The sequence below is a fragment of the Camelus ferus genome, chromosome 17 (assembly GCF_009834535.1).
Source record: "Camelus ferus isolate YT-003-E chromosome 17, BCGSAC_Cfer_1.0, whole genome shotgun sequence".
NCBI lineage: Eukaryota > Metazoa > Chordata > Mammalia > Artiodactyla > Camelidae > Camelus > Camelus ferus.
This window is the reverse complement of record NC_045712.1, coordinates 31,178,906-31,194,526: the sequence shown is the minus strand read 5'-3', so window position 1 is coordinate 31,194,526 and position 15,621 is coordinate 31,178,906. Positions and strand designations below refer to the sequence as shown.

Here is a 15,621-nt window from a genome sequence, read left to right as displayed (position 1 = left end):
ATCATGTTTTAATTACCTAATTACTGCCAAGAGGAAATTGCTAATTGCTTTTCCAGTATCAAATTTTTCCTGGCCTTTCTGAGAGCGGACCCAGGAAGGGGCCTAGAACCTGCCCCCTGCCAGAGAAGGGGGGAGCCTGTGGTGGCCCTGGACGGGGAGAGGAGAGGTCTGGGAGCTGGTCCTTCAGGGCATCAGCCAGGAGCCCTGACCAGGGAGGAGTTCCTGCGAGAAGAGGGTGCCAGAGGCTCCTGTCCTGTGCAGCCCCTCCCAGGACCACCCTGCCTCCTGGGGGGCTGGGAGCAGGTTTGGCAGCTGCATCTCCAGGAGGAGGGGGCTCCCCTGAAGTCCCAGCACTGAAGTCCCAGCGAGCTGGCCACTGCCCCCTCCTGTGCCTGCCCCCACCCAGGGCCTGTCCTGCTCCCCACCCCCACCCGTCTGGGGCCCAGGAGTCAGCTCAGCCTGTGCACCCCCGCTTTGCAGACAGGCACACGGGGGCTGCCATCTCAGGGTGGGCAGAGCAGGGAATTCTCACTCCCAGGCGGAGGCCTAGCTGGGCAGCCCCCTGCCTCCGGGCGGCTCGGGCGCGTGCCGGCCTTGGCCAGCAGCCTGGACGGCCCAGACATCCTCCCCGGTGCCCCAACCCGCCCTCAGCCCAGAGAATGAACCCTTTGTTGGGTCTGGGCTGGACGGACAGCTGACCTGGCCGGGCCGAGAGCAGCCTGCCCACAGCAGTTGGCCAGGGCCTCACGGTGCTAGGGGTGTGGGGGCAGCGGCTGGACCAGCCTAGGGCTTGGTCCTCCAGGGCCAGGGGCTGCCTCCCCTTGGCCTTGGGCAAGGGTCCCTCTGCAGGACCCCTGTCTGCTGTATCCCCAGCCTCAGGGGCCTGCTGGCCTGAGGGTGCAAGGGTGACCCTATTCCCTGGCCTTCTGTGGGGAGGAGCAGGCCCGAGGTGGTGATCGGCGCACGGCCCCTGGTCAGCGCTTTGCCTGGTTCTGGCTGGGAGAGGCTCCTGGGGCCCAGCCCTTCCCTGGGGCACTGACAGCCCTTGTGCCTCAGCTCAGAATCCCGGAGCCTCCTCCAGGTACAGAGGGGCAGGGATGACCTTGGGCTGAGACACAGGCTGGGGCAGAGGGCCTAGGTCAGAGCCGGGCGGGCGTGATGCAGCCTGCCAGGCGTGCCCAGGAGGCTGGATGGCTCCACTCAAGCTGTCTGGGTGGCACGATGGGCTCTTCATGGAGGATGGACCCAGCGGGGTTTGAGGAGATGGGTGTGGAAAGTTCTGGTGGTCTTGGGGGAGGGTCTGCAGAGCACAGACCTGACAGCTGGAGGTTGGGGGTGGATGCTGGGGTTGTGGGAATCTCCTGTGTGTCCTGCGGCCCAGTTGCCCTGGGGTGGGCCGCCCAGGTTGGTGGCCCTGAGTGACAGCTGTGGGCAGGCCTGTGGCGTCGGCACGCGAGCTGCGGGCATGTGTCCCACTGTCCTGCCAGCCGCCTGGCCCGTGCCACCTCCTGGCGGCCTGCTGCACCCCTCCCCCCACTTTTGGAGCAGACTCTGCGCTCCTGGGTGCAGCTGGTTTGTTCAGTGCCCTGGGTCCCTCTGGCAGGTCTTTGCGGGCCTCTGTTTACCTGTCTGTGCGACACAGGTCCTGTGTCCCAAGGACTGGTTGTTCCCAGCCGCGCAGGGTCTGGCTAAGCCTGGACGCTTTTGCTCAGAGCATGGTGAGGGGCGTGTCCACTTGCTGGCCTGTGGGCTGTGCCTCCCTGATGCCCCCTTGCTCTCTGCTTTCCAGAAATGGGGAAGCTCTGTGTGTTTAAGGGTGGGGGCTGCCCAGTGTCTGGCAGGTGGGTGGACAGATGGGTGCATGGCGGATGGACAGCTGGACAAGCGTGCTCCCCGCCACAGCTGTTGGGAGCCACCTGTTGTGTCTGTGGTCCCCCAGCTGGCCTGGGAGCTGGGCCGTTCGGCAGCCTGGCTGGCCCGCCTGCCCCTCCCACCTTCCCCAGGACCCTGGGCTGGCTCTCTGAGCTCCTGTCCCCACCCTCTCAATACCCGCACCCCCGCCCCAGTCCCTGCAATGTTTCCCTCATCCCCTGCTGAGTGGGGCAGGGGATGTGACGTCCATGCTGCAGCCCATGCCCTTAGCCCAGACTGGGGAGGGGGTCAGGAGCAGCACAACGTGGCCCTGGCGGTCAGCGTTGGGGAGGCTGGGGCCCTGGAGCATCCCAACTCAGCACAGGCCCCTCTAGTGCCCCCTGCACGTGGGGCCAGGAGTGTGGTCAGCCCAGTGACAAGGCCCTGGGGCGGGCCTCCCATCAGTGAGGCGCCTGCAGGGGGGAGAACGTGAAGGGCCCTGACTTGGGTCATTTGAGTTGAGGCTGGATCTGGAGCTCAGGGTCCCCACTGGTGCCCCTGCCTTTGCCCAGGCCATCCCCTGCCCTCTGGCCTTCCTGTCCCCTACTCCCTGGCTGCAGTCCAGCCTGGTCTCGTCGGGCCTGTGTGGCTGGCTCTTGGGGGTTGGTGACTGCCATGGGGCTCGGTCCCCGGGAGCCCTCCTTCACTCCCCAGAGCGGCTCTGGTGTGGGAGTGGCGCTGTGCCGAGGTGAAGGCTGCTCTACGGGGCTGTATCTGGGCCGGGGCTGGGGCCCAGGCAGTGTGGGCGCAGAGGCTGGACTCCTGGCCTCCCCAGCCCTGCCCTGTGGCCGACGTCCAGCCTTGGCCTGGCCAGTCCGTGGAGCTGACTGTGGGCTCCCCGTGAGAGCAGGGCGGAAGGTTGTGGGGTTGGCGGGGTGCAGGCCGGGGTCCTGTCCAGGCCCGACCCTCAGGGGTGGAGGCTGGGCTGCCATGGCCCCTCACCCTGCACCCCTCCTTCCTGAGGCTGTGGGCCTGTAGGCCCAGCCCCGTGGCTGCCTCCCCTGCCCATTGCCGGACTCAGCTCTTCCGGGTCTGGTTTGACTTAAGCCTGCCTGCCTGGCGGGGAGGCAGCTGAGCGGATGTGGGGGGTGGCCCGAGGCCCTCAGGAATGCGGCCCTCCCCCTTCCCTCTCTCCCGCAGTCTCTGGCCCAGCCAGCGCCCCACCCTGGCTGGCTGCCCTCTCTCCCAGCCCCTCTCGGAGTTGGCCCAGCCCGTGTTCGCCTGGACCCGCAGCCCACTGGCCAGTCAGACCTGCCCTGTCCTGTCAGCGTAGGGTGCAGAGGAGGGATGTGGGCTGAGCCCCCCACCCTGGGGGAGGTGGAGGTAGACTGGGCGCTCCCTTACAGCCAGAGAAGGGAAGGCCCACCCGTGCCCTGGGAGCCTGCCCGGCCGCCGAGCGGGGCGGATGCCGCCCCACGAGTCCCATCTCTGGGAAGCCCCCTGGGTCTCTCTGTTAATTAAATACATTTGTTTGGTAAAAGCAACTAAAAATACTTGCAGCATTGTGAGCTGTGGGGAAGGAGAGCTGGCTAATTAACGCCCGGCTTGTTTGGGGTTTAGAATACATTTCCATGTGGATGAGACCCCGCCCCTGACTTCCAGCCTGTCGGGCCCCACCTTCAGGACCGGCCCCTCACTGCAGCTCCTGCCTGGAGGCTCCCGGCCTCCCTTCTTAGCCGCACTGGGCCTCCCGTGCCTGCTGCGTCCCTGCAGCCTCTTATGCCCCCTACTCTCTCTGCACAAATAGCCCTTCCTCTGGGACACCTAGCCTGGCCCCAGGGAAGCTGGGGCCCCCGCCCAGGGCTCCCGCCGCCTTTGCCCTGGGTGTGGCTGTGCAGCTTGCCATGTTACTGGGCCGCGGTTTGCCCCAGCCCCGGGAGACCCCCACCCCTGGGCTGTGGCCTTGGTCACCTGGTGGATGGGTTAGGCCAGGACCAGGCTACTGGGCTGCAGCTGATCCTGCACCAGCTCCCTGGGGGCAGTGGGTGCCTCGGCCTTGTTCTTCAAGGGCTGGGGGGTGGCTGGGGGTGGGCGCCAGGCCCCAGCCCTTAGCTTGGAATGGGCTGGGGCAGGAGGCACTGAGGCAGGCCCGCTTGGGTCTTGCTGCCACAGATCCTGGTGGACCTGGCGAACCCCGGCGGCCGGCCGGCCCTGGCCTACGAGAGTGTGGTGGCCCAAGAGGGCAGCCCCATCCTGCGTGACCTGGTCCTCAGCCCTGACCACCAGTACCTGTATGCCATGACTGAAAAGCAGGTGGGTGTGGCACTGCAGGAGGCCGTGGGTGGGGCTGGCCCCCGGGGAGCTGGGTGTGGCCACCCTTGGCCCTTTGTCCAGGCTGCCTCTGAGCTTCCCCAGGCTGGGCCTGGAATTCCCACCTCCCTGAATGGCTGCGTGTCCACAGGACCAGATGCTGGCAGGAGGTCATCTTCAGGGCAGTGGTGTCATCGGAGGGTTTAGGGTGCATCTGGGGCCCTGAGGCCTCGGGCTGCGGTCAAGCTGGTCAAGGCCGTGCACCACATCCTAGTCCAGGCTGTGGAGCCAGCCGTAGCCACCCTGGTGTCCCCCTGGCTGGCTGGAGATGGGCAGAGCAGGGGGCTAGGACCTTCTTCTTTGCCCCTTTCCTGCTGTCGGGTTTTTCCACCTCTTAGTGCGTCAGAGCCAAGCCAGCGAGGTTGGGGTAAGCAGGGCTCTGTCTGCCTCTGGACTTAGGGTTGGGGTCAGAGAGCACGTGGCTTTCTTGGGAAGCTCAGGTGCAGACAGTGAGAGGGACTCTGGACGGAGCTGTGGGTTCTCTCTGCGCAGTCCTCTGCACCGATGTGCTGCTGAGAGGCCTGGTCATCTTGGCCTGACCGGCTGGCTCAGGGTCACTCAGGACTGGCCCTGAATCCCCCAGGCAGGAGGAGGGCCCGGCAGGGGTCTCCACTGTGTTGGGGACAGCGGTGGGCCGGGCAGGGGTCTCCACTGTGTGGGGGGCAGGGGTGGGCCAGGCTGGGGCTTGATGCCGAGGCCCTCCTGCCAGGTAACGCGGGTGCCCGTGGAGAGCTGCGTGCAGTACCCGTCATGTGAGCTGTGCCTGGGGTCACGGGACCCCCACTGCGGCTGGTGTGTCCTGCACAGCATGTGAGTCTGCTAGGGGCAGCGAGGGTGGGAGGGCCCCAGGCCAGGCAGCCCTGCTGGGTTTCCTGGGACCTAAGCGACCGTGGGCCCAGCTGGCCCCAGTCAGGATGGGGTGCGGGTAGAGCCTCCCAAGTGCCATGGGGTGGCAGGCCGGGGCTCCCCTGGCCTCCCGCCAGAGCCCAGCCCCTGTGCCCCCACCCATAGCTGCTCACGTCAGGACGCCTGCGAGCGGGCGGATGAGCCCCAGCGCTTCGCCTCGGACCTGCTGCAGTGCGTGCAGCTGACCGTGCAGCCACGCAACGTGTCGGTCACCATGTCTCGGGTTCCGGTGAGTGCAAGCCCCAGGACAGGGCAGGGAGGAGGGGGGCCGGACCCCGCTCACCGCACCTCCCACCTCCCGCCCGGCCCAGCTGGTGCTGCAGGCCTGGAACGTGCCCGACCTCTCGGCCGGAGTCAACTGCTCCTTCGAGGACTTCACCGAGTCCGAGAGCGTCCTGGAGGACGGCCGGATCCACTGCCACTCACCCTCCGCGCGGGAGGTGGCGCCGATCACGCGGGGCCAGGGTGAGGCCGTGGGCTGGGGCCGGGTAGTGCCTGGGGGCCCTCCTGTCGGGCAGGGGGTGGTAGACGGTTGTTGGGACAGTGAACGGGCATCACATGGTGATGCGTTCTGTGCTGCTGGTGCAGGAGACCAGCGGGTAGTCAAGCTCTACCTGAAGTCCAAGGAGACTGGCAAGAAGTTTGCATCCGTGGACTTCGTCTTCTACAACTGCAGTGTCCACCAGTCGTGAGTGTCCCTGGCCACCTGCACACGTTCCCTGGGGCAGCGCAGCCTGGCGTTCAGAGTGGGAGGAGCCAGCAAGGGCAGGGCCTCCCCAGGGAGATGGGAGGGGCCTGAGGCCCAGTGGTCAGTGGGGCAGCAGGGGTGTGATGTGTGCTGATGTCTCCTCAGCCACCTCGTGAGCGGGGGCAGGCAGCTTGTGGGCAGGCTGCTGTGCTGTCCAGGCCGGAGACGGCCAGCCGGGGGTCGGGCACTTGGCCCCTGCCGCTCTGGGGCAGGAGAGCCAGGTCCTCTGGTTGGGTGGCCCCTGGAGCACAGAGAGCTGGGCGGGGGAGCGCTCCCTGGGTCTCCCATCTCCTGCAAGCACGCCAGCCTCAGAGGAAGAGCAGAAGCAGAGGACCCACTGTGCATCCCATAGGGCCCGGGGCACTGGGTGCAGAGGGAGCCCCCTGACCTGGAGGTGCCCAGCCTCGAGGGTCAACCTCAGAACCAAGGAGTCTGGTTTCTTGAAGACAGGAAGTCATGTCTTCATTTGGTGACCGATTTGCAGACCGATGCCCGCCTGGCTCTCTGTGGGGTGCCCAGTGTGGGCCTGGGTGTCATGACCCCAGGGCCCGGCCTCCCCGGGTAGGGGCTGGGACCCCGGGGCAGGGAGCGTGCTCTGAGGCTTGGGGGATTGCTGGTCTCTGTAGAGGCGGGGTAGCGGCGGGTGACACGGAGCCACAGGGATGATGAGACGGGGGTGTGCAGGAACGAATCAGACAGGCTCCTGCCGGGTTAGCCTGTGTTCTGGTTGGGGAGGTGCTGTCTACCACAGCTGTCCAGCCCCAGCCACTGCTGGCCACCTACCTTTACATCTTAGTTTATCAGGACCAGGTGGGATTTAAAACACACTTCTCAGCTGTGCTAACAAAGTTCCAATGCTGATGGTCACACGTGACCTGGTGTGGCTGGTGGTCACTGCACTGGACAGTCTTGTGTTTAGACACGTGCATCCTTGGGAAGTTCTGTCAGTCGGTGCTAGGGTGGACTGTCAGGTGGGAAGCACTAGTGGGTGGCAGGTAGATTGGCTGTCAGGAGGCCTGAGCAGCGAGGAACGATCTGTGCAAAGGCCCTGGGGCAGCTCCGTGAACAGCAGCAGGCATGTGGCCCTGGGGAAGCACAGGCTGAAGCCCCACCACCCTGCTGTCTCCCTGCAGCTGCCTGTCCTGCGTCAATGGCTCCTTCCCCTGCCACTGGTGCAAGTACCGCCACGTGTGCACGCACAACGCTGCCGACTGTGCCTTCTTGGAGGGCCGGGTCAACGTGTCGGAGGTACCGTGTCCTGAGGGCAGGGGTCCAGGGGGTCAGGCACAGCATAGCTGGGTGTGGCCTGAGGGTGGTGGGGATGCCAGCTGGACGGTCTACAGAGATGTCCTTAGGGTTGTGTTTGCCAGACAGTGGCATTTGTTGGTGGTCACTGCTTGGAGCTGCAGACCAAAGAGATGGCAGGGGATGATGGGTGGGGTCTGTCCACCCAGTGCAGTAAGTGTCTGGCTGGGTCCACATGGACGCGCAAATACACCAGGTTGACGTGCAGGCCATTCCTGGAATCGCTCGCAGGGCTGTGTGGTAATTGGTGGTAATTAGGTGGTAACTGGAGCCGGGAAGGCAGTGACTGTCATGAGCAGTGGTGGTGAGACCAGGCCGAGGAGGGCCCTGTCCCCATGTCCCACTCTCAGTGTGGGGCCTTGGACCTCGACTTTGCAGTGGACACCACGCCCACTGGCTGCTTGGGGTGGGCGGGTGTGAGTCCCACTGGCCACAGAGCCTTGAAGGCAGCAGCTAGGCTGGACTCCCTCAGGGCCAAGGGGTACAGCCAGCATGGGTCCCCTGTGCTGTGGCCGCCCCCACCATCTCCCCCTGGGCCGTGGTTTTCTCCCTCCCTGGTGACGTGATGGCAGTGGGGCGTGGGCCGAGAACAGACGGGACCGCAGGTGTTGGGGGTCGCACTGTCTGTGACCATGGGTGGTGTGGGAGCCGGGAATACCGGCGTGGGCAGCTGACCCGACAGCTGGTGGGCTAGTGAGGAGGTGGGTGTGCCGTCACTGCAGGACTGACCCAGGTGAGGCAGTGGCTCTGGTGGATGCCAAGAGCCCAGGTGCCAGCAGAGCGTTCCTGACTGGTGGGGGCCCGTCACAGCCATCTCTGCCCCTTCCCCGTCTGAGCCGCTCCAACAGAGGAAAGCACCCTGGGGTTAGCAGCCCGGTGGGGACATCAGGGAGGGCTGTCCTGGGCCATCACAGCCCGGGACGTGGAGGAGCAGGTGGAGCGCCCCCGCAGAAGTTTGCCAGGGCAGGGCTGGGCTGGGGGCGGCTGGGGTCCAGGGATCAGACTGATTTCACAGATGCTCCCTCCTCTGCCGCAGCCCCAGTTTGCATGGGGACGTCCCTAAGGAGTGTGATGTCTCCAGGGAACCCTCCCTGCCCCTGCCCATCTCTGGTTCTGGTTTGGTTCCCCTGGGGCCATGCTCACACCGCAGGGTCTCAATCCCAGTCCCAGTGTCACCTTGTGTCCCACTGAAGATGGAATGGAGTTCCGTGCTCCCGTGTCTGCTCAGTTGTCTCGGGTTGGGGAGACCAGAGTGTGTCAGGCGTGCGGTATTGAGAGGCAGCTGGTGTCAGGTGGGCGGCCTGGCAGCGGTCCAGCCTGGAGTGCCCCCGAGCACAGCCTGCCCTGGGAGCTGGAACTTTCTGCCTCAGTCCGGCCTCCCCAGGAACAGGGGGAGGGGGCCCTGCGAGTGGAGGGTGTTCGTCCAGACTCTTCTTTGGTCTGTGTGAGAACAGAGTCAGGTTGAGAGAACAAAAGTGTAAGTGGAATTATCAAAACAGAGTTGGGGACCTGCATGGGTGAGTGCAGGGGGCCGGGCCCCCAGGGAGGGGCCTCTGTGTCCATACTGCTCATCTTTTCCCAGCTGCAGCTCAGCTGGGTCTCAGGCCACTCGGGGGGGGGGGGTCATAGCCAGGCCTGAGCTGACCCCTCTCCCCGGCTGGGGTCACAAGGTGCTGTGGCATGATGGGGGCACGGAACCTGTGCCCCGAGACCCACAGGGGACAGGTGATGGCTCTCACCTCCGGGCAGAGAGGTGGTGTCAGTGTAGAGGGAAGGTGTGAGGTCAGGGGGCAGTGGCAGCAGGGCACTGGTGGCCAGGATGAGCCGGGGCTGCTGAGGAACCGGGGGGCAGCCAAGGGCTGGGGGCAGCAGGAGGCTCCCTGGACTTGGGGCTGGCCTGGGCGCCTTTCCAGAGGCTGGGGCCGTGCTGGTGTCAGTGTGGCCACCATGCACACTGATGACTCCCGCTAGGGCTGCAGCCTGAGCACAGCTCCGAACGCAGCCTGAGTGCTGGCCGATGCCCGTGTCCACGTGGCCATCGCCTGCCTCTCGCTGGTGGAGACAGGGCACCTGCAGACCCAGTGGTCAGTGATCAGCCTGCCTGGCCTGCCCTGCCAGCTCTTGCCGCCCCAGTGCCCTCAGGGGCCCTGAAAACCCCTGCAGAGCAGGCCCACTGCCTCGGGAGCAGCTCTGAGGATCCAGGATTATAGCCTGTTTTCAGCATCTCTATTTAAAGCGCTCGGAGCGCTCCCAGGGGCCGTCCTCCGCGGGCCATCGATCTCGGCGGGCCGTCTTCTCTGGGCTGCTGCAGCCCTGCTGCAAGGAAGCCGGGCCGTTGCGTCATTTGCTGTTGCGGAGGAGATGGCCCTGGGGGCCAGGGTGTTTTCCGCTCACTCTGGCCATTTGCACCTGCTCCCCGCCCCCCGCTGAGAGTGTGCACGAGCTTCTGCCCCCAAGGCCCTCTTGGCTGCAGCCAGAGGGAGCCCCTCTGGGGGGGTCCTGCCCAGGTCACAGTGTGCAGCACAGGACCAGGCCTGGCTGGCCGTCACTGAGGTTCTCAGTCTGCCCATGTGTAAAATGGGTGTGGCGGTGCTTGCCCCGGGGAAGCTCAGGCTCCATGCAGACTGTGATCGGGGCCAGAGTGGGGTGTGCCCGGCTCGCCAGCCTCCAGCCCAGGCTCAGGAGAAGCCTTGCCACCCCCAGGACTGCCCCCAGATCCTGCCCTCCACCCAGATCTACGTGCCAGTGGGCGTGGTGAAGCCCATCACCCTGGCCGCCCGGAACCTGCCGCAGCCACAATCGGGCCAGCGTGGGTACGAGTGCCTCTTCCACATCCCAGGGAGCCCGGCCCGCGTCACTGCCCTGCGCTTCAACAGCTCCAGCCTGCAGTGCCAGAACTCCTCGGTGAGGCCAGTGGAGCAGCTGGGGCCAGGGACCCCGTGTGCTGTGGGCCAGCCCCTCACAGCCTCAGATCTGGCTTCTGCTTTAGCTGACCAGCAGCATGTAGCCATGTCTGCCTTGCCCGGTTCAGAGGGCACTTTGGGTCCCCTAGGCCAGGCTGCAGCCCTCAGCTGTACCCGGGTGAGCAGGCCACAGGTGGCACCCAGAGCTGCCCAGACATTGGACAGAGCACGTCTCAGAGGCAGCTTTGTAGGGGTCTTCGGGATGTGGGCCAGGTGGAGAGTGTGCGGAAGGGCCCCCATGCCATCCTTGCCCCATGCCCCCAGGGCAGGTGGGGCAAGGTCAGGGCCACAACACCAGCTGTCCTGTGTCCAGGCACAGCAGCCGGGCAGTGGCAGCCAGTGTGTTCACGTGCCAGCACATGTGCCCAGAAAAAGCCACATTTAGAGAGCCTCAAATCCAACAGGGTGACCTTTTACAGGCCTTTATCAAGTCCTGTAAATTTAGTGACAGTGGTCTTTGCAGAGCCAGAACCTTCCCTGGTGGGTGAAGGGAGAGGACCAAGTTGTTGGTCTTGAGGCCGTCTGAGTCCTGCTCACCCGCAGGCCTTGGTCTCCCCATCTGTTCAGGAGAGCAGTGGATTTCCTGGAGCTGGCCAAGGCCCTGCATGGTGGGTGGGTGACTCTGGGCCGTCCGTATGGTCCCTTGGAGCCCTGGGGAGGGGCTTGAGGTCAGAGGTCTGGCTAGATTCTGTTGGTGGTGGCCCCTTGGCTGACCTGCTCTGGCAGGGTGGGCTGGAGACCAAGGGTCACCACAGGCTCTCAGGGCAGGTCTGCCGCTTGGCGGGGCCCTAGAGTTTCCCAAGCCTTCCTGTCTGTCCAGCCCTGTTTTCCCTCCTCCTCACTCATGGCCTCCTGCTGGCCACACCCTCCACCCACATCTCCTTCTGGCTCCCCTGGCCTGGCTGCCTCCACCTCTTCTTCCTTTTTCTGCATCCCTAAGGCCATCTATCCATCTCTCTACATTTCTCCCCCTCCCCGAGCCTGTCACCTCTGTCCCCGCAGTCCCCCCCACACCCCCCCAGACCCACATTTATCTTTCCTGCAGCTCCTTGTAAAGGGAAAAGGGAGTATCGGGGAATTTGATAGGATCCAATTAAATTCCTGTAGATAAGACGGTGATGAATTACTCTGGGACAGACCGCAGGTCTTCAGCTGCAGAAAGTGGGACACAGCTGGGCACCCAGGCCTGGGCCCCCTGGGGAGGGCCGTGTCCCTGAGCCCAGCCCAGCCTGGGGGTGGGGGGCAGTCAGGGCATGGGGGGCGCACGTCTCCCACCTCAGGGCAGACCTGGAGGTGGGATTATTGAGCCTGTTTGGATTTGAGGAAAGGGAGGTTCACAGAGCGTCCCTGATGTGTGTCCAAGGGGTGCAGTGGGAGTCCTGGTCTCCTGGTGGGGCCGCCTGCAATGGGCAGGTGGGTGGGCGGGCTTCACCCTGGAGGGCAGGGCCATGGCCACCAGGAAGGAAGAGAGAGAGAGAGAGAGAGGGAGGGAGGGAGGGAGGGAGGGAGGGATAGAGAGAGAGAGAGAGGGAGAGGGAGAGAGAGAGAGAGAGTGTGTGTGTGTGTGTGTGTGTGTGTGTGTGTGTGTGTGTGTGTGTGTGTGTGTCGCTCCAGGTTGGAAATGCCAGTCTCGCGAGGCAGAGCCCCCAGACCCCCGCCAAGCCCGCCCCCAGCGGCCAGGCCCGAAAGTGGGCAAGGAGGACACCAGGCCCTGAGGTGCTGCCCCGGGCTGGGCCGCCGCGTGGCCTGACCGCCCTTCCCGCTGCCACAGTACTCCTATGAGGGCAATGACGTCAGCGACCTGCCCGTGAACCTGTCCGTGGTGTGGAACGGCCACTTCGTCATCGACAACCCGCAGAACATCCAGGGTGAGCCGGCTGGGCGGCCCGGGGGCTGGGCTGGGCAGGGCCGGGGGCGGGCCGCTGACTGTCCCTCCCCGCAGCCCACCTGTACAAGTGCCCAGCCCTGCGCGAGAGCTGCGGCCTGTGCCTCAAGGCCGACCCCCGCTTCGAGTGCGGCTGGTGCGTGGCCGAGCGCCGCTGCTCCCTGCGCCCCCACTGCCCCGCGGACTCGCCCACTGCCTGGATGCACGCCCGCCACGGCAGCAGCCGCTGCGCGGACCCCAAGATCCTAAAGGTAGGCGGGCCCCCAGGCCTAGGGAGGGGCCGCGACCTCCTGTCCGCTGCCTCCCAGCGTCCCAGCCTCTGCCTCCCCGCAGCTGTCCCCCGAGACGGGCCCGCGGCAGGGGGGCACGCGCCTCACCATCACGGGCGAGAACCTGGGGCTGCGCTTCGAGGACGTGCGGCTGGGCGTGCGAGTGGGCAAGGTGCTGTGCAGCCCGGTGGAGAGCGAGTACATCAGTGCGGAGCAGTGAGTGCGCGGGCCGGGGCGGGGCGGGACCACTGGAGGGGAGGGGCTGCTGGGGCCGGGGGCGGAGCCGCTGGCCGGGAGGGGCGGGGCCGACCCGGATGCCCGCGCTGAGGCCCACCCCCTGCCCGCAGGATCGTCTGCGAGATCGGGGACGCCAGCACCGTTCGGGCCCACGATGCCCTGGTGGAGGTGTGCGTCCGGGACTGTTCCCCCCACTACCGGGCCCTGTCGCCCAAGCGCTTCACCTTTGTGGTAAGCCTGCCCCGCCTGGCCCTCCTCCCCGGGGCCGTGGGGGCCATGGGGGCCATGGGGACTGGCCTGCAGGGGCCGGCCCAGGCCACAGGCATTCTCAAAGATGGACCCCGTCCCGCCCCTCTTCCTCCCCAGGGCCTGACACCATGTCCCTGGGCGCCCTGGGCCCTGCCTGTGGGCGGAGTCTGAGACCCTGTGAGCACAGGCCTGGGCCGGCTGGGGAGCTTGGGGGGTCAGGGACGCTGATGTTTCCCTGGAGCTCCAGCCACCCAGTCCCTTCTTCCCCTAGACTCCAACCTTCTACCGTGTGAGCCCTGCCCGCGGGCCCCTTTCAGGGGGCACCTGGATTGGCATCGAAGGCAGCCATCTGAACGCAGGCAGCGACGTGGCGGTGTCTGTTGGCGGCCGGCCCTGCTCCTTCTCCTGGTACGGGGTGTGGACCAGGAGTGGGGACCCCGCACAGCCGCCCCCTGTAGTGGTTGGTTCAGAAGCTTCGTGCCCCCTGCTGTTGCCTGGGCAACAAGAGGGGCTGCGGGAGAGCCTGGCTGGGGTGATCACTATGGAAACCCGAGGCGGAGAAGGTTACCATGGAGACAGGCTGCCACCAGAGTGGGAAGGGCAGGGTGGGCGGATCCTGGCCCAAGGGGCGGGCACAGCCACTGGGCCTGGGTTGTGGAGGGATTCCTTGGGCACATAATAAGAAGCATTTAAAAAATTTTAAGAGAGAAAAAGGAAAACTTAACAAAAGCCGGGAGCCCTGAAGTGGATAATTTTAGATTAGGGATGATAATGGAGCGGGCCTTTAAATATTTTCCTGCGGTAATTACCCGTTATCAGACTAATTATTGGTGTTTGCAGCCTGCCGCGAGTGGGCCTGGCGGCTGCGGGGCCTCCCAACTGTGATGTAGAAACTGAAGGGACGGAGACCCAGGTGCAGGTGGTGACGGGCTGGCTGCCCTGTGGGGTGAGCCAGCATCCCCAGCCCCGGCCAGCTCACAGCCCAGGTCCGGGATTAGCCCATTTTGAGGTCAGGGTTAAGGTTAGGGCCACGTGTGGGTGACTCAGTGTCGCAGGAGCTGGTGCTCACTGTGGTGCTGTGGCACCCGAGGACGCTGAAGCTCTGTCCTGCCAGCCGTCCCCTGGGACTAACAGGGCTGCTGCAGGGCTGCACGGAGACCTGGCCCAGCTGGTCTTTTGCATGTCAGGGCACAGACAGGTTTGCCCACTGACGCTGTGAGGAGGCAGAGTCGGGGTGGGGTCACCAGAAGAGTGAGCTCTGGAGGTAGGACCTGCCCCTCAGTGGGTGACCCCTGGGTGCCCAGCAGGACAGTGTGGAGGGAGGGGCCAGGCTGGGGTCCAGGTGGGTACAGACACACACTTAGCCCCTCGGAGGAGCTGATGGGAAAGGGGGCCCTAACAGTCATCAGCCACCTGGAGGCAGGTCCAGGCAGGTGAGGTTTAGGGCCATGTCCTCACTGTCCCCCCGGCCCCTCCAGGAGGAACTCCCGGGAGATCCGGTGCCTGACGCCACCTGGACAGAGCCCCGGCAGTGCCTCTATCATCATCAACATCAACCGTGCTCAGCTCACCAACCCCGAGGTCAAGTACAACTACACCGAGGACCCCACCATCCTGAGGATTGACCCTGAGTGGAGCATCAACAGGTGGGGCACCTGGCTGGGCCCCCAACCTCCACGATCCCCCGTCCACCTGGCCTGAGCCCCGCGACCCTCGGCCCAGGTGTCCAAGCACCACAACCCCCATCCCCTCTGCCCTGAGCCCCATGACCCCATCCCAGGTGGCCGAGGACCTGCAGCAAGCACAGGGCTGCTGCACAGGCTCTCCTCCCCTTTGTGTGGTTCTGCCACCAGTTGTGGTGCCGAGAGATCTTAGCCTGCCTGCCATCTCTCGGAGGAGCAGGGTGGTGTGTCTGGCCCCTCCGTCTGTGCTGGGCCAGGGCACAAGGGCCCAGAACTTCAACCCGTGACTCCCAGCTCCCCCGTCTTTAGTGGAGGGACGCTCCTAACAGTCACAGGCACCAACCTGGCCACTGTCCGCGAACCTCGCATCCGGGCCAAGTACGGAGGCGTCGAGAGAGAGAACGTGAGTCTTCGCTGGGCTATGTCCCCACAGCCGTGTGCTTAGATGCCGCAGGGAGGGAAGCTGGCCCCACCTGGCCAGGTGGGGGCCCTCAGGGGGGCAGCCGGCTCAGTGTCCTCATTCTGCGTTCCCAGAGCTGCCTGGTGTACAACGACACCACCATGGTGTGCCGGGCCCCGTCAGTGGACAACCCCACCCGCAGCCCGCCCGAGCTGGGGGAGCGGCCAGACGAGCTGGGCTTTGTCATGGACGACGTGCGGGCCCTGCTTGTGCTCAACGCCTCCTCCTTCCTCTACTACCCGGACCCCGTGCTGGAGCCACTCAGCCCCACTGGCCTCCTGGAGCTGAAGCCCAGTTCCCCCCTCATCCTCAAGGTGGCTGCCTCGGAGGGGCGGGGCCCCTGGGGGATCTGCCCAGGCCTCTGCTCATGCCGACCCACCTGCCCCCGCAGGGCCGCAACCTCCTGCCGCCAGCGCCCGGCAACTCTCGGCTCAACTACACGGTGCTCATTGGCTCCACGCCCTGCGCCCTCACCGTGTCGGAGACGCAGCTGCTCTGCGAGTCGCCCAACCTCACCGGGCAGCACAAGGTCACGGTGCGTCCACAGGTCCTGGCTGGCTCCGGTCTCCTGGGACCTGCAGACTCTGCCCCACCCAAGGCAGCCCCTGCTCTGAGCGAGCCCAAACTGCCTGGAGGGCAGCCCAGCCCTGGCACCCCCAGAGGGCCTGACTCCCGCTCTGAGTGCCACTGCCCCCG

At 65.6% G+C, this 15,621-nt stretch overlaps 1 protein-coding gene across 1 annotated transcript in view; it reads left to right on the top strand.

The window, feature by feature from the left end:
* The window catches only part of PLXNA1 (plexin A1), a 44,646-nt gene that overhangs the window by 13,305 nt on the left and 15,720 nt on the right, over positions 1-15,621 (top strand). The window contains exons 4-19 of the mRNA XM_032458809.1: positions 4,024-4,164; positions 4,931-5,031; positions 5,233-5,356; positions 5,439-5,592; positions 5,716-5,815; positions 7,009-7,123; positions 9,884-10,084; positions 11,915-12,011; positions 12,086-12,279; positions 12,362-12,513; positions 12,645-12,765; positions 13,055-13,191; positions 14,262-14,429; positions 14,775-14,868; positions 15,000-15,239; positions 15,317-15,460. Of these exons, the coding sequence (XP_032314700.1) occupies positions 4,024-4,164; positions 4,931-5,031; positions 5,233-5,356; positions 5,439-5,592; positions 5,716-5,815; positions 7,009-7,123; positions 9,884-10,084; positions 11,915-12,011; positions 12,086-12,279; positions 12,362-12,513; positions 12,645-12,765; positions 13,055-13,191; positions 14,262-14,429; positions 14,775-14,868; positions 15,000-15,239; positions 15,317-15,460 (2,283 nt within the window). The remainder of the gene's footprint in view (positions 1-4,023; positions 4,165-4,930; positions 5,032-5,232; positions 5,357-5,438; positions 5,593-5,715; positions 5,816-7,008; positions 7,124-9,883; positions 10,085-11,914; positions 12,012-12,085; positions 12,280-12,361; positions 12,514-12,644; positions 12,766-13,054; positions 13,192-14,261; positions 14,430-14,774; positions 14,869-14,999; positions 15,240-15,316; positions 15,461-15,621) is intronic.